The following is a 24707-nucleotide window of genomic DNA, read 5'->3' as shown; positions in this document are numbered from 1 at the left end:
CTATACTTTGATCAGCTTAACACTTGGAAAATAACTTTTCAGGTTTTTTTTTATTCAGAATTAAATAAATTGAGATTGAGAAATGAGTGTAATTAATTATTGACGTAGAAGTCTTTAAGTTAAAAAAGCTAAACTTGATAAAACTTTTCTATATAAGGAAAGGAAATTTGAATTTTGCTGAAGTGTTGGAAACTGTTTTTATTATTAAGTCGCTTGAGAATACTGATGAAGATGGTGTATTTGTGAAAATAAGATATTTTGCGGAGTCTTTTGGTGATTTACCAAGTCTTTTGGTGATTGACTGTGTTTTTTGGAGAATGATTGTAAAATTTCTTTTCTTGATATTTGTTGAAAATACACGTGTGAAATATACATTATTTGCCAGCATTGAAATTTGAAACTTTTAAAGCATTACCAATGGTAGAAATGCGGTTTAGAACCGCGTGTCGTGTGATCACATATTTACTGGGATTACTAAAGAAAGGAAGAAAAGATGCGAAGACAAGTAAAGTTGTAGCGAGGACTAAAAGGTGAGTAAAAGAAAGTCATTGCATTAACTAATGGTGAATTTTCTGGGAGAATTTATTCCAATTCCCAATTTGAAACTGTCTATTACTTATAAATTTGAAAGCCGTCACCTTTATATTTAAGGCCACATCAGAGTTCATGGATGTGCATGCTGTTACTTACAACTTGCAAACAGTTCTTGTGTCTTTCTTGTTTATAATTTCAAAAACTTAAGTAGTATCTGGAGAAGATATATACCAATACTTTTTGACAATTTCATTTTCATTCTTTGCATTTTCAGTCATTATGCAAAGTTTCAAACAATTCTTTCTAAAACATGTATTTTGCTATGCTTCATATAGTTTAAGGAGCTGCATTTTTTTTCTTCAACAAGGGGCCTTATAAACTTGAAGAAAATTTTTATCATTCCGCATAAGCAGCAGTAGAATAAAATCTATCACATAGAGTTTCAGCAAAGGTTACTCCATGACCGGTAATAAACAATTAACTTAAACAAATACAAGTGTTTCTGCTTGCCACAGTTTTGAGTTATCTACCCCTTGAAAATGGCCTAAAAGAGCAAAATACTTTTTGGGCAAATAACTCAAATGGTAGAATGGTGACCTCCAATTTGTTTTTTCTTGTGTTTTTTTCCAGCAATTTATTTCAATCATGATTCTCATGAATCGTTCTCAAAGTTTATGAATTTTCTCTGCTCAATAGTTTAATTTTTTCCCCATATTTGTTAGAAAAAGTACTAAAATTTCCAATTACAGGCCTTCTTATATGTACTAAGTACTTATTATGTACACTTAATTAACATTCAATTTATAAATTCAAACCACTTGCCACTAACCACTGTGGGTTCGAATCCCACCAGGGACTTTGGATTCTTTCATGTGAGGATGCTTAGTCCAGCTTGCTTACGGAACATCTATGGTTCTATTGTTTGTGTTTAAAATAAAGGGGCATCTGAGGTATTCTTCCACCAGTAAGGATGGAAAGTAGCAATATGACCATAAAAGTGTTCATGCGATTTAGAATACAACTGAAAAAAAAAATAATGATAATAAATTTGAATAAAATAAATTTTAACATGATTCTGGAGATGTGCTTCACTAAAAAAAATGGTTATCTGTACACATTATATATTTTATAGTGAATCTAAATGTTGCTATTATTTTATATAACTCTTAGTGTTGATTGCTTCTATAAATTGTTTAGCAGTACTGATTGATCGGTGACTGTAAACCAGACTAAAGTCACATCTGTGTGACAGACAATTTAATATTTACCTCCAACTGTGAACAGACTTGAATGTCAAAGTCTTGAAAACATTCAAAGAGTTTTAGTAAAGGGCTTATTACAAGCAAAGTGTGTGGCAAAATATACCATTAAACTTTCAAAAGTCTATAAAATCACAGTGTATTCTTTATTATCATTTCTAACAAGAAATATCTTTAAAAAAGATAATCGGCGTAAATTCAGTGCAAAATGTCTCATAGCTTTAGAATATTTTCAAAATTAATGATATTGATACTTTATAACAATATAAATGTCTAAATTGAAATATATTTGGTGGTTACTAGTATTATCTATGACAGTTGTCTAAACTTAGCTGAAACATGTATGCTCCTATAATGTCAACAAATTAGTCATGTTATTATAGATGCTAGAAGCTTTTTTGTCACCGTGACTTTTGACTACTGGTTTCAAAGTCAATACCAGATAATAACCAACCACACTACCAAATTTAGAGACTGCAAAGGCCACAATCAGCTGACAACTTGAATTTTATTGTTAAATAATATTAACTTATATGTATCTGACCTTCATTTTGTAAAAGCACTTCTGTGCATAAAATGCTGCAATTATTAGGTCATGATAATAACACCAAAATCTTTTGTTGTTTATATCTTTTATTTATGAAAGAATACAAACTGTAATAAACAATCAATGGAACATATCAACTCTGAACTATACTATTTATAATGCCTTCTTATCTATCTGGCAATGAAAATGAATAATTGAAGACTTAAATCAAAAGTTAAACATAACCTTACTAGTAAAAGTTATAATAATGTATTTTATAAAAAAAGGATTTCTATTAAAAATTGCACAGCTTGACTAGTATTTTGTATATACTAGGGGTATGAGGTGGAGGTACTAGTTAAGCCTACTGGCATGGCTACGTGTCGTACACCTACACAGGTTATATTTTACAATGTACTTTAAATGTGGATGTTGTTCCATATATACAGAAATATATCTATTTATCTTATAATAAGTACTAAACTCAATTTTGTATAACCCATCAATGACACTGATTATCAAGTGAGACAGTTTCAGATTGTGGTAGTCAATTGGGGTGTATTTCGGTAAATTTACCTACCGGTGTAAACAAACGCCGAATAACTATGAATAAATTATTTTGTTATTATTACGCACAAAAAATAATACTTAAAGTTTTGCGATTCTTTATGATAATGTTGCAATTTAAATATATTAATTTTCGCAATTCATATCAGCTCTGGAGAATCTTTTTGTTGATCAAAAATATCGTTCATTTTCATAGAAAACAGAAAAGCTACGGCAAATAAAGTACGAGTGAGTAGTAATCGAATGTTTAAGTAAAGGCTGAAAAACAAAAAGTTGGGTTTGTTGTTAATATTATCAACAAAATAAATTGTACATGGAATCATATGTACTGTATTTTTTTGTATTTTGATATATCTTTGTTTTGGTCATAACGTTGTGATATTTAGTTTACGATTGTATAAATATTTTTAATACAACTTTATTCTTAGAGACAAGTAAACTAAAGATTACGAATTTGTCCTTAAATTTCATAACAGCCAGTCTTTCCACCAATGAAAAACACCCTCTTTTAGCTGAAGATTTTGTAACTAACAATTTCATTTGTTACAAATCTAGGTCAAAATCCATTTTAATACAGCTACGCCGAAAAAAAAATGTTTATAGACACAAAGAGTGTCTCACAGCTGAATATTGGATTATAAATGCTCCCTAACACAATGAGTTGTGGGTTTGGAGATGATTGTACCTCATGCTAGTTCCATAGCTTACAAACATTCCATGGTTGGTTTATACAGAACTTGTTTTACTTTGAATGTGTAAAAAAGTATAAACCTTTAGATATGCACTTTCGACCAAACAGTCAAAGAAACAACTGCTTGCAGCTGACAGGCTTCGAACCTGACACAGCTAGTGATCATTAAATTACTAGTCTGACTTGTTAACCACTCAGCCGTTTACCATAGTTTGGCCAGCTGATCTAGGTCTGCACTGTTTGCTATTCTGGTGCTATACCTTTTAAAATTTTACCTAAAACTGATGAATGGTCTTACCAAGATTGGAAGATAGACAAGTCCATTTAAGATATTTAGCGTGATAAGGGTTTGATAACTTATAAACTAATAATGGACTTTCCAAATTTAGGCAGGGTTAGTTTATTAAAGGGACTCCACTGATATTTTTTGACATGTCGGCCCTGGAAATAATTTATCAAGATTAATGTTCCATTTGATGTACGTCTAGACCAATAACTTATGTGCAAAATTTAAAGATCATTCACTCACTGTTTTTCCAGAATAATTATTATAATTGTGAAAAATGACCCAAAGTTGAAAAAAGCAGGCTAAGAAAAATACAAGAAAAATACTATTTTTCAGATTTATTTCTGAGTAAATATTTCTCAGTTATCTTTTGCATTTCTTTTTGTTTTATTAGTGCTCCAGCTGATCTATGTAAGAAATTCAAAATTGAGCCGTGTCATGACAAAACCAACATAGTGCATTTGCGACCAGCATGGATCCAGACCAGCCTGCGTGAATGCGCAGGCTGGTCTGGATCCATACTGGTCCCAAATGCACTATGTTGGTTTTGTCATGACACGGCTCAAATTATATGCTTTCTTGCTTTTGGACCTCAGTGGATTTTTTTTACTTCAGGGATAACATATCATAATTCTGCAAGGCAACAGGATGAAATATGTGACCTTTTCATTTTCTTTATTAGAAACAAGTATGTGAAAGGAAAGAAATAAAGCAATTAACTGTCAATTTAGACAGAAAATCTGTAAACTTTATTGAAATCCACAGTATTTTCATTGTAATTTGTATAAAATGTTTGAGATATTCTTCAAGTATTGTTTCTGAGATTAAATGAAATAACAATGGTTTATTTGCCGAACTCTCAGCCAGTTTATTCAGGCAAATATAGTTACAATAAACATCAATGTTTTCTAAGATTGACTTTAATGATGTTATTTCAGCTTTAGATTGATCTTGAGTAATGACAAATTTATACATTAACAGCAGTTTTATAACAGTAAATTTTAGGCATCATACTTTGATCAGAAAAGATCAGAAAAGGATTTCATCATTTCACAGTTTTTGTCAAATCTATTGATACACATTTCTATAAACTGTGCACAGATTTGTCAGGATGATGCAAAATCTCTTTAATGGACATGTTCATTTTTCAGTCTTATTATTTTTATGGAAACTTGCAAAATAACTACTAGTTAAACAAGCAAACAGCAGGTAACCAGTATGTGATACATTTGAAACATTTTGTCTTCATAATAGTGTAAGTGAAATATTTAAACAATGAGTGACAGCATAGCTGTGTGGTTAACATAGACTAGTTGGCGTCCGCGCCGAATCCATGGATTGGAAAGTAAAAAATCCATTAGCATTTTATGTATCAGAAGTGGGTGGGGTAATGTGAGCATTATAAATCAGAACTTGGTCCCCAACATGAGCATTGAAACAGAGTGGCAATGTAATTCAATAATAAATTATTGAAGAACTACATTTAATACATTAAATTTTATGAAATGAACTACCAGTAATAGAGTAATGACACATTTTATGTATTTTTTTTTGGTAATAATTCAATGAATTATTGAAGAACTTTATTCATACATCCATGAAAATGAACTTCAAGTACTGTGGTAAATGACATATTTTATGTTTTCTTCTAGTAGTCATTTTTAAGGACAGATTCCTTACTGTTGGCGACAAAAAAATGACCATTTAATTTAATTATGATGTGAAAGCTAAGCTACAGGAAGATTCTTGGTGATGAAACCTTAAAAAAAAGCCGTCCAATTTCTTTCATCAATTATGACATTAATGCGTCTTGCTACTCATACTGCTTCTTAATAGGCTTTGAAAAAAAAAAATGCCAGAGAAAATATATGCAAGGGAGAATACTTTGTATGAATAATATAATATATTGTGCTAAGAGTTACTTCCCTTGTTACTTGCACTGAAACTCAATTGTACCAGAGTGCAGAATTCTGACCTGAGTAATTAGCATGAATTATGCAAATTTCAGTAGACTTTATGCTAAACGAACTTAAGATTAGCCAAGTTTGGTTTACAACGGAGCAAGTGACGTAGGAACTGATTTCCCAGGGGTGGGTACCACATATTTGTACTAGGTACAGAATGGTAATATATAATAATCATAAGTTTTGTCTGTATTATATTACTGGGACACTTTACAAACCATTTATAGACATGATGATTGATTATTTAGTTCAATTTTGCATCGTCTCGGTCCCCTGATTATTGGCTTATTGCTTAACAGAATTTCTAAAAAGGAAACATGATAATAAGGGGTTATTTAAGTTATTATTCAAAAATGAACAGAATTGCAAAAAAAATGTTATATTAAAAAAAGCAAAAATAAAAAAGTAAAATAAAATAAAATAAAAAAAAAATTAAAAAAAAAAAAAAAAAATAACTCCTAGAAAAAAATACTGAATTTTGACTTTGTTAGAATAAAAAAGAAAAGTGAGTTTATAGAAATAATTATGACAAAGGAAACAAAACAGTGAATTTGTGATAATAATTGTTAAAAGAGAAAGTTTAAGTAGCAGAATTTTAAAAACTTTTGATAAAAGTCATATACTTATACATTTATTAGAAGATAGCTTCTAATTAGGATATTATAGAAATCAAATAAATCTGCACACCAAATATGTCTGGTTATTAAAGTTAAATGGTGATTTTTGCTGAACGAGATTATAATACTATATAAAGATTGTGACAATTCAGTACAATATAGACACGGAATAGTGTATTCTCCAGGGGTACTTTGCTGAATGAATGTCCAATTTTGTTTGTCAAATACTGTAATAATTATGTATATAACTGTGCCATTATAGAATAGTGGTATTGGTAAATTTATTGAAGGACTTTACAAAGTTCCTCATTGTTTTTCTCACAGAGTTTTATATATAATTTATTATTAGAAATTCTTCTGGGGATATTTAAATACTCTTGACTGATAGAAATTTGTACATTATTTAGTGGTATATTACTTAATAAATATATATACATGTATATGTATATATGTATCAATTAATGTGGAATGTGTACGCAGAGTTAATTGATACAGGATTGGAAATCACAGGAATATGACTGTTAAACTTAAATAGTTCATGATTACAGACAGTTGATAATTTTTAAAACATTTATTTGGAAATTGTGAAAAAAAAGTATAATATGGAATATTTTCATGTACAGAAAAAAAATGGAAATCAAAGTACTGGAATGTTGTTTTGGAATTAAGAATTGATATAAAAAAAAATAATGGGTTACTATATATATCATTAAAAGTGAAGAAGCAAAAAAATAATTATAGCATTAACCTTTTATAAAAAAAAAACATGTATCAAGAGTTAGGTGTATTGTGAAACACTAAGTGTAGAAACCAAAGGTCTAGAATGGTAGATTAATTTTAAAGTTCATGACTTTAGCAGAATTTTTTTTTTTATCTTTACTTGAAATACAAATATCTTGCAAACATGATAATGGTTAATTTTTTCTTGAAATTTTATTACTTAGTAAAATAAATAAACTTACCGGTACCTTAAAGAAAGATAATCCCTTTAAGAAATATTAATTTTATGTTACCTCCCTTTTTGGGAATGTGATGTTTGGTTTTTACCTCCCTTACATAGTTTAAATTTAATCTGTTACTTATTTAATTAATTGATTGATTGTTTGATTTATTTATTCATTTATTTATTTATTTATTTTATTTAAATTATTAATTAATTTATTTATTTATTTCTATTTTATTTTTTGCCCTTAAAAGACATAATTTGGCATTGCATGTAGTGCTCCTGGCAGTCATTAGCATGTATCACAAAGGAGTTAAAACATGAAATCTCTATATTTAATTTACTTTCTCTGATGTTAGAAGAATTATCTCTGGCCAAAAATAGCTGACTTTGTAGATTATTATAAAACAGTGATGAATTTAAATCTTGAGGGATTATGGTGGCATGGTAACTAGTTGTGGATAAAAATAACATCTTTATAACTACTTACATTATTGGAACTGATGAAAGTTACTTATGTCTTAGAATAGCTATGTTACTTTTGTAAATGAAAATTAATTTTAAAAAAAGAAAAGAAAAAAAAATTGTTTTGAACTTTGATTGGTTAAAACAGAATAATTACTGGTTTTCATTTATATATTCATTAGATTTGCCTTTGTTCACCTTTCACAAAACAATGTCCTTGGACATGCTTCTAGATATTTTTTTTCATTTCTACAAGGAAATTAGGTAAATTGAGGTAAAAAAATTCTCTTTTGATAAAGAGAAATGAAGCCCAATATCAGCTGAAGAAAAATAGCTGAAAAAATGCTGATAGAGGAAAATTCTATGAAAAATTTAACTTGTTTAGGAGAAAATTTACAAATTAATGAGAAGTATACAAATTTTGCAGACAATGCATCAAGTGGTCTGTTTGTGTATTTGTGATAAAATCTGATTTCTGCAATCTGGCATCCCAAAATATGCCCATAATTTGATTATATATTTCCATTTAGATTCATCATTGAATCGCTTTCTATGTCAGTATAGACTGCCTGCTTAAAAATTGTGTAAATGTTTCCTTTCAGTAAAACTTGTCCATTGAAATATCCCTTGAAAATTATACCTATTAAGCACAACCTCCCTGACATCTAGCCTCAAGATAGACCAAATTCTATCTTTATTAAGGGCGACCTCTCCATCACTTAGCCTCAAGATAGATCAAATTCTACCAATATTGGCAACCCCTACAAATCTTAGCCTCAAAATATCCCTTGAAAATTCTACCAATTAAGCGCAACCTCCCTGACATTAAGCCTCAAGATATCCCTTGAAAATTCTACCTATTAAGCAGAACCTCCCAGACATTAAGCCTCAAGATAGACCAAATTCTATCTTTATTATGGGTGACCTCTCCATCACTTAGCCTCAAGATAGACCAAATACTACCTATATTAAGGGCAACCTCTCCAAAACATAACCTCAAGATAGACCAAATTATTCCTTTTTTAAGGGCAACCCCTACAAATCTTAGCATCAAAATATCCCTTGAAAATTCTACCTATTAAGAGCAATCTCCCTTACATTAAGCCTCAAATTATCCCTTGAAAATGCTACCTATTAAGCGCAACTTCCCTGACATTAAGCCTCAAGATAGACCAAATTCTACCTTTATTAAGGACAACCTCTCCAACATTTAGCCTCAAGATAGATTAAATTTTACCTTTATTGAGGGGGACCTCTCCAACAATTGGACTCAAGGTAAACCAAATTCTACCTTTATTAAGGGGCGACCTCTACAAAACTGCCACAAAATTGAAAAAATTCTACCTTTATTAAGGGCGACCCCACTCAAGATAGACCAAATTCTATCTTTATTAAGGGTGACCTCTCTGACAGTTAGCCTCAATATAGACCAAATTATACCTTTCTTAAGGGCGACCTCTTAAAAGTTTAGCCTTAAAATAGAAAAAAATTTACCTTTATTAAGGGCAACCTCACTCAAGATAGTTTAAATTCTACCTTTAGCCTAGAGATAGATCAAAATCTAACTTTATTAGGGGCAACCTCTCCAACACTAAGCCTCAAGCCTTTACCTTTATCACGGGTTTGTACCTTTATTAAGGGTGACCTCTCCAACTTTAAGCCTCCAGATGAACCAAATAATACCTTTCCTAAGGGCATCCTCTCCAACACTTTACCTCAAGATAGATCAAATTATACCTTTATCAAGGGCAACCTCTCCAACATTTTGCCTCAAGATAGACTAAATTATACCTTTCTTAAGGGCGATCTCCTCAAAATTGAAAAAATTCTACCTTTATTAAGGTCGACCTCTTCAACTTTTAGCCTCAAGATAGACTAAATTCTACCTTTATTAAGGGCAACCTCTTCAACTTTTAACCTCAAGATAGACCAAATTATACCTTTCTTAAGGGCGACCTCTAAAAAATTTAGCCTCAAAATAGAAAAAATTCTCTTTAAGGGGCGACCTCTCTAACACTTAGCCTAGAGACAGATCAAATTCTACCTTTATTAAGGGCGACCTCTCCAACACTTAGCCTCAAGATAGACCAATTTTGGGTTGAAGTAGTGTTTCCACATTTCATTCACTCTTAATTCTTAAGCTTTTTAATTTATATTTCGTTTGAGTTTTTGAAAATTTGTTTCTTTCATTTTGAAGCACTTGTATTAAATGTCTGTATACATGTTTAAGAAATTGTAACATATAAGTTGATAGTATGCACAAAGAAATTTAAGTTTCGAGATATTTAATGCCTGGTAACGAGAGATAATGAAAGTTTACCATAGTAACAATCTACCTGTTTCCAATTGCTTCTTTGCTCTTGAATGGTGATATATTTAATGTAACCTTATTCAATATAGGCAATTCAAACAAACCTTGTGGACATCTGAGAGCAAAAAATCAATCTATTTAAGTGAGATAATGGATAAATGACAAAATTAAAATGTTTGAATTGGTAAAAAATTGCTTAGCCAGACAAATTCTGCTCTAAAAAGGCATAGATGGTTGACATGCACAAACTGGTATATTTACATAGTATAATGCTAAAAAATGTGATTTTACTTGTGTGACAAGTAAAGACATACTGAAATTTGTGTGACAATCATTTTAGTATGTACTTTAATTTGTGTGACATGCAGACTTACTTCAATTCAAGTGGCAGGCAAAGACATCATGAAATTAGATTGACATGCAAAGATTTACTTCAATTTGTGTGACAAGCAAAGACTGACTTTAATTTGTGTGACAGGCAAAGACATTATGAAATTATTGTGACATGCATAGACATCGTGAAATTTATGTGACATGCCTAGACATCATGAAATAAGTGTGACATGCGTAGACATTGTGAAATTAGTGTGACATGCCTAAATATCGTGAAATTAGTGTGACATGCCTAGACATTGTGACATAAGTGTGACATGCCTAGACATTGTGAAATTAGTGTGACATGCCTAGACATTGTGAAATTAGTGTAACATGCCTGAACATCATGAAATAAGTGTGACATGCCTGAGCATCATGAAATTAGTGTGACATGCCTAGTCATTGTGAAATCTTTGTGACATGCAAAGATACCATGAAATTTGTGTAACATGCACATATTCTCTGAAATTTTTGTGGCATGCAAAGATATATTAAATGATATTTGGCTTGAAAATATAAATAATAAAACTGATGTGGCTTACAAAGATAAATATTTACTAAAAATCCATGTCACATTCAAAGATATAATATATTTTTTGTGACATGCAAAGGTGAACTTAACAGTTTGGGTTCTAAATTTGTATTGCATACAAAGTAATTCAGAATTTGTGGAATTTGCTTGTACAAATTTGTGTTGCATGCAAAGGGTTACGGAAATTTGTGTGACATTTGTAAATGTATATAGAAATTTATGTGACAGTTATGTAAAGGGGTACAGACATTCATGTGACATATAAAAAAGGGGTACATTTTTTAAATCAAAGATGTATTTTGGAATTTCATGAGATATGTTACACAAAAAAAAATAATAAAATAATTGACTGCTGTAAATAAGTTGCCACTATTAAGTTAACACGCTTAACATTTAAGTTGATTATTTCATCTGTGTGACGTAATTTAAACAGTTGATAATTAAAGAAACGATATTCAAGATGCACAAACTAAAGATGAACCTTTTAGCCACATTGCTGCCATCAAAACTGCAAGTGTCGGATAATTCCAGGTATTTTTATTCTGTTTCTTTCACTATTTAGTATAAATAAATGTGTTGTTTTAAACTATGTTAAAAATTCTGTTATAGGTGGCACTCGCTGACCATATACATGTATTTGTCTCCTTATTGCCTGACGGTACTTGCGCTCATTGTTGAGTTAACATTTAAACTTTAACTTGGTTTATGTGTAATTGTCCTTACTGTCCATTGTGTTGAAGTGTCTGTCAGCTTTTAAAACAATTCTGTGTTGTTTCAAACTAAGTATTTCAGTAATTTTATCTTGGAAAAGTGCATAATATCACTGTTAAGCCTTCCCCCAGAGCTATTTATAGCGCGTCAGTGACTTTCGTTTCTAAAAATAGAAGATCAGGAAACAATTTATCCGCTTTACTAATTTACATATAGATTAAAGTTAACAAGGGTTTCCTTATTGTTTATGTATTTTATTGATCTCAAATTTTATTTTCCACCTTCATTAAAATTCCTGATTTTGACAATTATATAAAACGATTTAATTTTTCAACCTTTAGAAAAGCTGAAGGCTGATTTAAAGGTGAAGGGATTACAATTTTAAAATAACAAATTTTAGCAACCAGGCTTATAGATTATGATGGCTGCATCACAACTGCAACTATCGCCAAGCCACCATCGTTGTTATTATTATCATTGTTATTAATTACATGTATGTTTACAGTCATCATCATAATTAGTTAAATTATTACCAGGTGGAAAAATTTCAATATGCACAATCTGAATTTAAGAGAAGTACATTAAGATTCTCTTGCAAGTTTGAACTTTGTTCTTACTTCCAAATCTTGTGCTTGTGCCAGTATTTTATGTTTTTGAAATGAGTTTGTGTAACATTATTTAATTTATATCTTTGTCTAAACCATCACTAAAGACTTTGATAGGCCCTGTCAAGACAAACATGCATTTTATGCTCAGTTTAAAATAAAATCGGGTAATTGCGTTATGTCATGAGATGCCAGACCGCAGCCCGTCACACAGATTGCGATCTGATATCAGATGCTGACAATACCTATCTGTGTTAATCTACCGAAGCTTTTAATCAGTGAAATATTTGTTGTCAGAGCTCTTAATCATTGTCAAATTTTTATTACGATTTTGTTTTGAAATTTGTTCGAAGATTTGTTTTACGAGGCAGGGTATCTTGATCAATGTAAGAAATGTGAAATGTTTTATTTAGGAGGTATCGATAGGTTTTTGGAACACCAGGAGTCGAATTGTTTATAAATATTTCTCAACTTTTTGAACTTGTCGATTAAAGCGTTAAATTTCCATGAATTTTTCTTGTATGACGTTGTTGATAGTTTGTTTTGCAATCGTAATCGAGATTTATAGTTTTTGACGTGCTTAAACTTTTCCGTAAAGTTCATCATTTTGATACTTGCGATTTTTTGTTAACAAAACCAATGAAAATTGTTTTCTTTACAACTGTTGAAATTAAAGAGAACATTACTACATTTATTGATTATTATTGAAAACATGTTAAAATTCATACTCCACAAAGTATTAACAATATCTCTTCTGTTATTAAGAACGGTGGCATTGTGGTCAGAGGGTTTGAGTATCAGGCAAAGTTTATCTTCTGTATCACATGACATAGTGCAAATGATGAAATTAATATCATTGGAGAATTCATGTTGGTTTTCTTTTTGTCACCAAGGATGAAATGTATTAGATTTCTTCTCGCTTTTTGAGTAAACTTTTAAGTTTGTGGTTAAAATATATACTTATGTAATTTGTGATTTTTTTTGTTTTTGATTTTTTTTTAATTTTTTTTTTGTGGATTTGGGGAAAAAGTGAAAACATTGAGTGCATGTGTATAAATAAAAATACAGAATCAATGATCCTGGTTTTGAAAGAAACGGTTAATTCTGTTATTTTGAAATTTGTTGAATTATCATGTCGTGGATATTTTTTCTTAGAACCAGTGGAAAATATGAGGTCAATAGGTAGGTGAATGATTTCATTTCTTTCTAAAACATGGTGCTTTTATTGTTGATTGAAAAATATTTTATTGAAGTTTTGATAAATGAATTGTTACAGTACTTATTCTTTGAAAAATTGGTTTTGAAAAGAAAAGTATTTATCAAAAAGGCTTTTTATATTTCATGAACAATGTAGTAATTGTTTGCAATTGCATGTTATATAATATAACTACATACTTAAAGGTTTTAAAAAGTTTTTTTTAAGCTTTGTTTACTGAATCTTAAGTAATACCTGTAATTTGAATAATCATCATAAAGGGTGTTAATGAATAATATAAGGGTTTAATCTTTGGAATAATAATATATTATCCAAATAATGGCTATGGCATGCAAAGCTGGTCAGCAAGGTGTTATTATGGGGAAAGTTTTTAGAATCAACATTTCACAGTTATTGCATTAAGTTGTAAAAGTCGCTGACTTTAAATCACTAACCCCTCATTGCAATTGGTTCTAACCCTGTTTGGAACTTTGGATTCTTTCATGTGAGGAGGCCATCAGACTAGTTCATGGTTTTACTCTGGTGCCCCCATGTGCCTGAATAAATTAATGAATTAAGGGACACCTGAGGTCTTAGGGATTTCATTCTGAACAAATTTATTGAAATGCTGTGCAAATCTGTCAGTTGTGTTTTGTATTTTCAGCCGGTTGATTAAAATATCCACCTTGATCCTTGGTCAAATCTGTTGTTTTTGTTGGCAAATCTGTTGCCTCAGATAAAAATAAAAAAAACCCATAACCGTCTTTCTCCACCAGGAAAGCTTAAAATTCACTATAAGACTTTTTAAGGTGTGGCTAAATTTATTCGGATAAAACAAGTAAATAAAACTATACCAAAGTTGATCAAGCTATATAACTATGGGGAAATGGTCGGAGATATCATGTATATCTACCTGGTAGACATTAATGCCATTGTTTTGCTTTTACTATGATTATACCTGTGGTTTATTGTGATAATCTGATATAAAAATATGCAAATAATGTCTTATTCAAACAGAAATTTGAATATTTCACACTTATATACTACTTCACGATGGTTTCTGTATATTTGATTGACCTGTTTGTATGATTTTGTTTTATTGATTCAGAGATATAAACACCCAATACTTTCGAGCTAATTATCATTCCAGATTTTATAACACAGTTTTTCTTTAAAGGTATGTACGTGATATTAAAAGTTTAGTTTAAACAATAATATTAATATTATGAAGATTTCTTTCAAAATGATTTTTGAAGCAGGACTCCAGGGGCTGTCTCTGAAAAGTTTGACTATATCAGTTTGTTCTCATGGTGTTATAACATGGTAGGTTGTTGATTAATGATCATGACTGCTGTGGGTTCAAATCCTGACAGGGACTTTGGATTCTTTCAAGTGAGGAAGTTATCAAGCTAGCTCTCAGAACGTTGGTGGTTCTACTCAGGTGCCTGTTCGTGCCTGAAATAATGCACGGAAGGGCACCTGATGTTTTCCTCCACCAGTAAAGCTGGAACGTTGCGATATGACCTATACTGTGTCGATGTGACGTAAAACCCAAACAAACAAACAAAATCCTCCACCAGTAAATCTTGAAGGTGTACCGGACCAACAACAGAAAAATAATAAATGAATAGTTATTTAGTAAGATCAGAGTTAAATTGCCCTACAATTATTGCCATTTGTAACTTTTTTTTAAGGGTCTTATTTATTAATGGGTGTCACATACACCATTTTTTCGAAGGGTCTTAGTAAAAGGTTTCACTGTATACTATATACTTTTTGTGAACAAAAACTATGCAGCTTAAAGAAACTTCACTGAGGTCGAAAAACGTAACATTTGAATTTCTTACATACGGTATATCAAATGGGACACTTATACAGAAAGATATGCAATAGATAATAAATAATAAATTGAAAATTGTATTTTTGTGTTATTCTTAGTCCGATTTGAGTGAAAAGCATTGCAAAGCTTTCAATTTTTTGGTCATTTAATTATTCTGGAAAAACAGAGTGAGCAAGTAAAATATAAGTCTAGACCTACATCAAATAAAATTTTAAACTTGAAAAATTATTTCTAGTCCAGTGACAGTTAAAAAACCTCAGTGGAGTCCCTTTAAAGATGAAGACAAGACTTTGCATATTGTTCAAATCTGATATTATAATAGTAAATGCACATGGTATAAATAAACTGCCATCTATTCAAGCATCTTCCAAGGAAAATAAATTTATTCTATGAATATTGATAGAACCTTTCCATTAACCCTTTTATCATGTAACAGTAAGATTTGTTCTCAAAATTTACTATCTCAAGCTAATGATTTGTTGCAGAAACTCTTTGTACCAGTCTATCTTGACATTGTTTTTACTGAATCTGGTAGCAACTGATTCCATGATAAATTTGATTTAAGAATACCAGAATGTCTGGGTTCTATATAATTGTAATATAATTAGTCTGTATTGTCTCAGGCAATTCTGATCTATCCTGATTTATATGCACCATGAATTCTGAGTTTTATGAGACAGTTATTAAGATACTATTGTCAGGAACATGAACTCTGTAGGTTTAATTTTGAAGTATGAGTTGTTCCCCTTTGTATAGAAATTGATTAGATGTACTTTTATCTGTATACTTTTTTCCCAGGTATTTGAACACGGATGCGAAAAAAAAGAGATTTTTTTATAGCAATCAACAAACATCAGCTTTTGTTTATTTTTTTCCAGCAATCAACACATATCATCTGTTGGAATAGATTTTCAATGAATTCAAGGTTCCTATTCAAGGTTTATTATTAAAGGTTTCATATTTGATACATTTTCATTGTTTGTATATTTCAGTGGTAAGAAGGAACTCCATCGGTCAAAGACCCTGCCCATTATTCGGGCCCCTAAAGGATGTTTCACCCAGGAGGAAGCTCAGCCGGCACAAGCAACTTTGGAGGTTCCGAAACCACTGTCGAGAAAACAGTCGGTGCCGATTTTAAATATCCTGAAGCGCAGCAAGACCACTCCAGGTATTTACATGCACAAACTTTCACAATTGCTTTTTAGCTCACCTTGCACAAAGTGCAGGTGAGCTTTTAGGATGGCCAACCAAATGGCGTCCGTCGTCAGTCGTCCGTCCACATTTTAAATATTCTAAGGACATCTTCTATGATACCGCAAGGCCAATGTTAATGAAACTTGGCAGGAATACTCTTTGTATGAAGCTCTATCAAGATTGTTCAAAGAATTCCATTTCATGCAGAACTCTGGTTGCCATGGCAACCGAAAGAAAAATCTTTAAATATCTTCTTTTAAAGAACCGTAAGAGCTAGAGCTTAGATATTTGGCATGAAACATCTTCTAATGAGTGTCTACCAAGTTTGTTCAAATAAAAGCCCTAGGGTCAAAATTGGCCCCGCCCCAGGGGGTCATTGATTTTCCCTATATGCATATAGTAAAAACTTAAAAAATCTTCTTTTAAAGAACCCAAAGAGCTAGAGCTAAGATATTTGGCATGAAACATCTTCTAGTGAGTGTCTACCAAGTTTGTTCAAATAAAAGCCCTGGGGTCAAAATTGGCCCCGGCCCGGGGGGGTCATTGATTTTCCCTATATGCATATAGTAAAAACTTAAAAAATCTTCTTTTAAAGAACTGTAAAAGCTAGAGCTTAGATATTTGGCATGAAACATCTTCTAGTGAATGTCTACCAAGTTTGTTCAAATAAAAGCCCTGGGGTCAAAATTGGCCCCGCCCCAGGGGGTCATTGATTTTCCCTATATGCATATAGTAAAAACTTAAAAAATCTTCTTTTAAAGAACCGTAAGAGCTAGAGCTAAGATATTTAGCATGAAACATCTTCAAATGAGTGTCTACCAAGTTTGTTCAAATAAAAGCCCTGAGGTCAAAATTGGCCCTGCCCCAGGGGGTCATAGATTTTCCCTATATGCATATAGTAAAAACTTAAAAAATCTTCTTTTAAAGAACCCAAAGAGCTAGAGCTAAGATATTTGACATGAAATATCTTCTAGTGAGTGTCTACCAAGTTTGTTCAAATAAAAGCCCTGGGGTCAAAATTTGCCCCGCCCCGGGGGGTCATTGATTTTCCCAATATGCATATAGTAAAAACTTAAAAAATCTTCTTTTAAAGAACCGTAAGAGCTAGAGCTTAGATATTTGGCATGAAATATCATCTAGTGAATGTCTACCAAGTTTGTTCAAATAAAAGCCCTGGGGTCAAAATTGGCCCTGTCACAGGGGGTCATAGATTTTCCCTATATGCATATAGTAAAAACTTAAAAAATCTTCTTTTAAAGAACCCAAAGAGCTAGAGCTAAGATATTTAGCATGAAACATCTTCTAATGAGTGTCTACCAAGTTTGTTGAAATAAAAGCCCTGGGGTCAAAATTGGCCCCGCCCCAGGGGGTCATTGATTTTCCCTATATGCATATAGTAAAAACTTAAAAAATCTTCTTTTAAAGAACTCAAAGAGCTAGAGCTAAGATATTTAGCATGAAACATGTTCTAATGGGTGTCTACCAAGTATGTTCAAATAAAAGCCCTGGGGTCAAAACTGGCCCGGCCCCGGGGGTCATTGATTTTCCTTATATGTGTTATAATAGCAAAAACTTAAAAATCTTCTTTGAAAAATCCCAAATAGCTTGAGTTTAGATATTATACATGAAACATTTTTAAGTAAATATCTACAAAGTTTGTTCAAATAAAAGCCCGGGGGTCAAAACTGGCCCTGCCCCAGGGGTGTCATTGTTTTTAACTATATGTGTATAGTAAAAACTTAAAAAATCTTCTTTTAAAAAACCCAATGAGCTAGAACTTAGATGTTTAGCATGAAACATCTTCTTATGGGTGTCTACCAAGTCTGTTCAAATAAAAGCCCTTGGGTAAAAATTGGCCCGGGGGGGGGGGGGCTATATACAGGTGAGCGACCTCAGGGCCATCATGGCCCTCTTGTTATATATTTAAAGGAGGTCAAAATCTATATTAACATAAAATTTGAATTTCTTACAATGATCAAGTGAAGCACATAACTTGGAAACATTCTGTAAAGGTTAATAAACAAATATACTCAAACTTAACTTGAATATCGATTTTTGTGTGGAATTCTTTACCTGATTTGGGTGAAAAGCATTGGAACGCATTGGATTTTTGCATCATTTTGGACAATAAAAAATGGATATATTGGAAGAACTGTGTTAGGGAATGATCTGAAAATTTGCACACAAGTTATTGGTCCAGACCACCAAAAAATGGAACAAAAATTTTGGAAAAATATTTCTGGTCCTGTCACATAAAAAAAGTCCTTTTAAACTTACCTGACATTCTTCCCAATTGAATTCCATAGATTGATGTTATAACTTACCTGACATATAACCTATTTGTCTTGCATAATTTAAGAAGAAAGTCAAGTTCGATAATTTAAAAAAAATGAAATATTTTCTTTTCAAATATGGCAGTGTTTTGATGTGGAAATCCAATTTTTGGGAAAATTTGATTTTTTTTTTTTGCTCATACTTACACAGCCTTTTAAGTAACCTTAAAAATTGAATGAAAAGTTTCAAAGTCAACACTGAGCAAATTTATTAAGTATATTCAGTTATTTAAGGGTTACATAATTTGCAACCATCAGCCACCGGCTAAGTTGATTATACAGCCTATCTTAAGTTAGCGTGACTGGCGACTGTAGATCAGTGGGCCAGATCTTGTGGGAGTAGTCATTCATTACCAACATCAGGACATATCACTATAATGACCGGTTTTTATGACCGTTTTTATGACCGTCCAATGTGACTTTGTTATGATTTCTTATGACATTAACTGCCAGTATATATTTTGTTGTAGAAAACATGTCTAAATCAATTGATTTTTTTTTGTATTGGATATCTCATGGCCATTACATACAGTGAACTGATTCTATGTCTGTAGAATGATATTAGATGATTTGATGAAAAAAATTACTGAGGAAAATACGATTATTTTTGTAAAACAAAATATGACTTTTGATGTTTGTCAAGATAGACAATGCTTATCCTTTAACCTTTTAGAATTGATACAGATTAGCCTTTGCCACTAGTAGAGAGCCAGGCCAGCCTGTATATTGGCATAGTCTGCCAGGCTCTAATACTGTTTAGAAGTTTCGATATTAAACTCCCTTTAAACTTTGAATAGACTGTTCCATATTTAATTAAAGCAGGGTAATTCCATAATATAATTTCTGTAGGTAAAGTGCTCATGAGTTTATGATTATGAAAATTTGTCACATAGTGGCTGCTTAATCCAATTTTTTGGATTGTCCATCATAGTTTTTTTGAAAGTTTTTTTTTTTTTTTGTATGTGAATTTTTACTGTGTTGATAATAGTAGTTTTAAAAATACATATTCAAATATTGGTATCTTTACTTGTTGCATCTCAAAATTACACTCATCACTACATCTTTAGTGAGTGACCAAACAAAGGTGTCTTTCCCGATTCAAGGCTTCTTTTAGTCATGTGCACAAAATTTAGGCCTTTTATCTTGGTGATAATAATATAGGCTTGAACAAGATAATTAGCTTAAAATTAATTGAAGAGTCTTGTCAATTAGTGATCTTTTTTCTCTCCAATATTGGTACACAACTGTCAGGTTTACTTCTTGTCTCGTTTTTGCCAGACATTTTATTTCAAACATATATCATAAAGAACCATAATAGGTGACAATTTTCCACTGGTGATGTTTATCTATTATTTATTTGACTCCCACGCAATATTTGTCTTCCATCTCCTATGTGTTAAGGATGGCAATTCAGTTCACTGGCAAGGGAATAATGAAGGAATTTATTGTGTCTTGACAAGAAAACATTGTCTGTATATTTTAGATTTAATACCTTGTAAAATAATTCTTTGGTGACAACAATGGTGAAACCTATAATGTCACCAATGTAAATCATGAAAATTGAATATTCATTAATATTTAGATGAACGTGTAAAACAATTCATTGCAAATAGTTCTAAAAAACATTTTTTCATTGCCAATACTTCTAAAACTTGAATAATTGCCAAAAGTTGAACAATAATATGAAAACAATGTATTTCCAAAGTAATAAAAGAATGCATTGCTATTGTTGAAAAACACTGCATTGCCAATTGTTCAAATAGTTATAAAACAAAGCATTGCCAATAGTTCAAAAAGTTATAAAACAATGCAGTGCCAATAGTTCAAATAGTTATAAAACAATGCAATGCAAATAGTTCAAATTGTTATTAAACTGTACATTGCCAATTGTTCAAATAGTTACAAAACAATGCATTGCCAATAGCTCAATTTGTTCTAAAACAAAACATTGCCAATAGCTCCATTTTGTTCTAAAACAATGCATTGCCAATAGTTCCATTTGTTTTTGAAACATTGCATTGCCAACAGTTCCATTTGTTTTAAAACAATGCATTGCCAATAGTTCAGAAAGTTATGACACAATGCATTGCATACAGATGTATATCAATTTCTTATAATTCTAAGTAATGTGTTGCCATTTGTTCATTGACAACAGTTTCATTAGTTCTTTACCAACAATGCATTGACAATACTTTTCTTTACTTTTAAACAATGCATTGACAACAGTTCTATTAGTTCCAAAAAATGCATTACCATTAGTTCTAAAACAATGCTTTGCCAATAGTGTCATTAATTATTAGTCATGCATTGCCAATTGTTTCATTAGTTCTTTAACAATGCATTGCCAGTAGTTTCATTATTTCTAAAACAATGCATTGCCAATAGGCAATAGTTTCATTATTTCTAAAACAATGCATTGCCAATAGGCAATAGTTTCATTATTTCTAAAACAATGCATTGCCAATAGGCAATAGTTGCATTAGTTCTCAAACAATTCATTGCCAATAGGCAATAGTTTCATTAGTTCTCAAACAATGCATTGCGGATAGTTCATTAAGTTCTTAAAGAATACACTGCCAATAGTCCCTTCTTGAGAAATTCCACAAAGCAATACCTGTACAAAGATGGAAGATTGAGATATGATAACCTAATGCAAGGCTGGATCTATTCTTGTAGTAGCAATGAAAACATTCAAAGATTGAGTATAGATGAGAATATTAGGTTGACACATGTTGATGATAGGTACACCAAATGCTTCATGTTTCCCTGATACCTGTCTGCCAGCAACATAGACAATATCACCTGCAAACATCAACATCAAATGTCTTATCTACAACAACAACAAAATGCATTGTAAAATTAATATCTGCAGGAATGCTTTATCTACCAGTATTCCATTTCATCTGTTTACTGTTTTAAGTTTTTTTTACTCAAAAATATTTTCCATAAAATCTAATGAAAATATTATAGTGGTAAACATTTAAAGAGGAAAAAAATGTAGGGTTAAATTTGATGAAGTATGGAAGATACAGGCTGCATGATTAGTTCTGAGAGATGCTCACTGTGCTGATATAAAAAAAAATAGAAAAAAAAAAGAGATAAATTTTGCTGATATCAAAAGTGCGAAATAGAAAGACTAAGATAAAAAGTTTACACTTTTTTATTATTTTTATGAGCATCTTGTCAGACCTAATTATGCAGTTTGAAAAGTAGCAAAAAAAGAGACCTGTTATCCCAAGATGCACTTTTGTTGAATACACTTGAACCTCTGTGCATGCAACGATCATGGAATGTATGTGACAATCATGACATCCCAATGCCACATATGCAGTCATTATAAGTTGAATGCTTATATTTGGCATTTTGGTATAAAAATTGGGGAGTGGCTGGGTGGATTGAGCATAAAAAACCCACATTTCCTGTGTTCTGGATAACAATTATTCAAAGCAGGACAAGTCATTATAATGTCACCTTAGTGCAGTAACAGGTTAAGTCCTTCTTAATTTAATTTGCATTGATCAGTTATTGCACTTAGTCTAAAGGTGGCTATACACTGTATATAAATTTAGCACTGTAATTTGTATATGTGATAAACAAACATGCCTTACATAAGTATTTCATATTGAAAATTACAAACTGTTCAATGTAATTATTATGCTCTTTGTGTCTAAAGGTCAGTTAATAATCCTCACCCTTGTATCAGATTTGTTTAGAATAGACCAGGTGAGGAGAATTCCTGCGGTGAACCTGCGGAAACATCACGTCTAAATGATGTTTGACTAGAAAATATATACATCTGATTAATTTGTATTTTTGTACATTATCATTTATGATTGAAATTGTTGATCACCATTCCATAGTAATCATTGTAGCTTTTGTGTCCAGTCGCCAAGTGAGGGTTTTTTTTGTATAATAATCAGCTACAATATATATGATGGATTAGGAATATAAATGTCAAATCACTGTAATGAAAAAATGTAATGAAGATTTGTGGATTTTTTTTTTCGTATTGAGTACTGCCGGTACCTTTACTGACTGTGTAATGCTTTAGATAGTTGCTAACATCGTTGTTTGGAATTATTATCATTTTAAAGAATTACAAATTTGACAACTGTAAGACTTGAATTTGGATTATATATATTTTGTTTTGAATTTTAAAAAAGGGAAAGGAAATGCAACTTATAAACAATTTTAAGAAGATTAGAAATTTTACAAAATGGGCAAAAATATTAGAGAGACATTTGTGAAAATATCGATTGAAATGTTAGGTTCGATGAAAAAGTTAAAAATAAAGTGAAGGACAAAATTGGCGGCAAAAACACTGAAAGATGTTCAGTTTTGGTGAAATTTTATAGGAAACTGAGCGATTGAATTTAAATGCTTTAATCATAAAATAATAAAATTTGTTGAGGATAAGAGGTCATTAAAGCCAAAAAAAATCAAAATAAAATGATGAAGAAAATGGAAAGGCGTTTGTCTAAGGTCAATAGGATAGATACGATGCCATTTTTACTAGGTTATCGACTTTTCAATTCAGATGGACCCAAAGACGCGTTATCGCATCAATATTACAGGAGTAAGAGCTGTGAGCGGAGACGTAGTATGGGGTTCGTAGACAAGTACTCCCCGCCATTGAGCAAAGGTAAGGTTCGTTTGATGGTGACGTACATACCATATATATATAGTAATTTCTATCCTTTACACTAAATCTGCTTTGAATTTGGAACAGTAATTCAAAGTTGAAGGGATTTCAACATAAAAATGTAAGAAATTGAGCTTCAAACAGTATAGAACCACGGTCAGACTGCACGGGTGTCGACTGTCATTTAAGCTTGGCTCTATACTGGTGGCAAATCACAGAATTTTGTATGAAATGGATTTCCGCTGCTTTGAATTTGGATCAGTAATTCAAAGTTGAAGGGATTTCAATATAAAAATATAAAAGTTTAGCTTTTTACAGTATAGAGCCTGGTCAGACTGCACGGGTGTCAACTGGGCCTAGCTTGGCTCTATACTGTAGGCAAATCAAAAATCAAAGTTGAATCACTTTGAGCTTCAGCAGTTTTAGTGTTTAGTAAAAAATATAACATTATCTTCCCTTCTTCTTGTAAAAAATTCAGCTTTAATTATCTTCTAGTCATATGTATGGTAACAGCCTATAATCTAATTAGACCTTTCTTCTAGACAGATGTTTAGCTATAACTTTTAGTAAAAAAATGAGCTTTTCTTTAGTAAAAATATAAATATAACTATAACATTCCTTCTGGTCAAAAATATAACTATACTTTCCGAGTAAAAAATATGACTATACTTTTCTAGTCAAAAATTTATTAACTATACTTTTCTAGTCAAAAATATAACTACTTTTCTAGTCAAAAATATGTTTATACTTTTCTTGTCAAAAATTTAACTTTAACTTTCTTAAAGTAAAAAATTTGACTTCTATTCAAAATCATAACTCTAACTTCTCTTCTAATCAAAAATTCAATTTTATTCTGTTCAAAAAGTGTTCTTTACTATCATTTACCTTAATGTAATGAACTATTCTGTGCTTTTTAGCTCACCTGTCACAAAGTGACAGGGTGAGCTTTTGTGATTGCTTTTCGTCCGGCGTCCGTCCGTCCGTCGTCTGTAAACTTTTACTTTAAATGACATCTCCTCATAAACCACTAAGCCAATTTCATCCAAACTTCACAGGAATGTTCCTTTGGTGGTCACCTTTGAAAATTGTTCAAAGAATTTAATTCCATGCAGAACTC

The 24707-nt window shown here is 31.3% G+C and overlaps 1 protein-coding gene across 1 annotated transcript; it reads left to right on the top strand.

Annotated features, from left to right (window-relative positions):
• Positions 1-358: 358 nt before the first annotated feature.
• Positions 359-23590, top strand: LOC132743083 (uncharacterized; the record flags this gene model as incomplete). The annotated part of the gene is made up of 3 exons (XM_060731593.1): positions 359-530; positions 16414-16589; positions 23486-23590. Coding segments are annotated over exons 1-3 (394 nt in total), but the record flags the coding sequence as incomplete, so codon positions are not given.
• Between the last annotated feature and the right edge of the window lie 1117 nt (positions 23591-24707).

This window comes from Ruditapes philippinarum, unplaced genomic scaffold, assembly GCF_026571515.1.
Source record: "Ruditapes philippinarum isolate M1 unplaced genomic scaffold, ASM2657151v2 ctg20952_1_1_1_1, whole genome shotgun sequence".
In the NCBI taxonomy this organism is placed as follows: Eukaryota; Metazoa; Mollusca; class Bivalvia; order Venerida; family Veneridae; genus Ruditapes; species Ruditapes philippinarum.
This window is presented reverse-complemented; position numbering and strand designations above follow the sequence as displayed.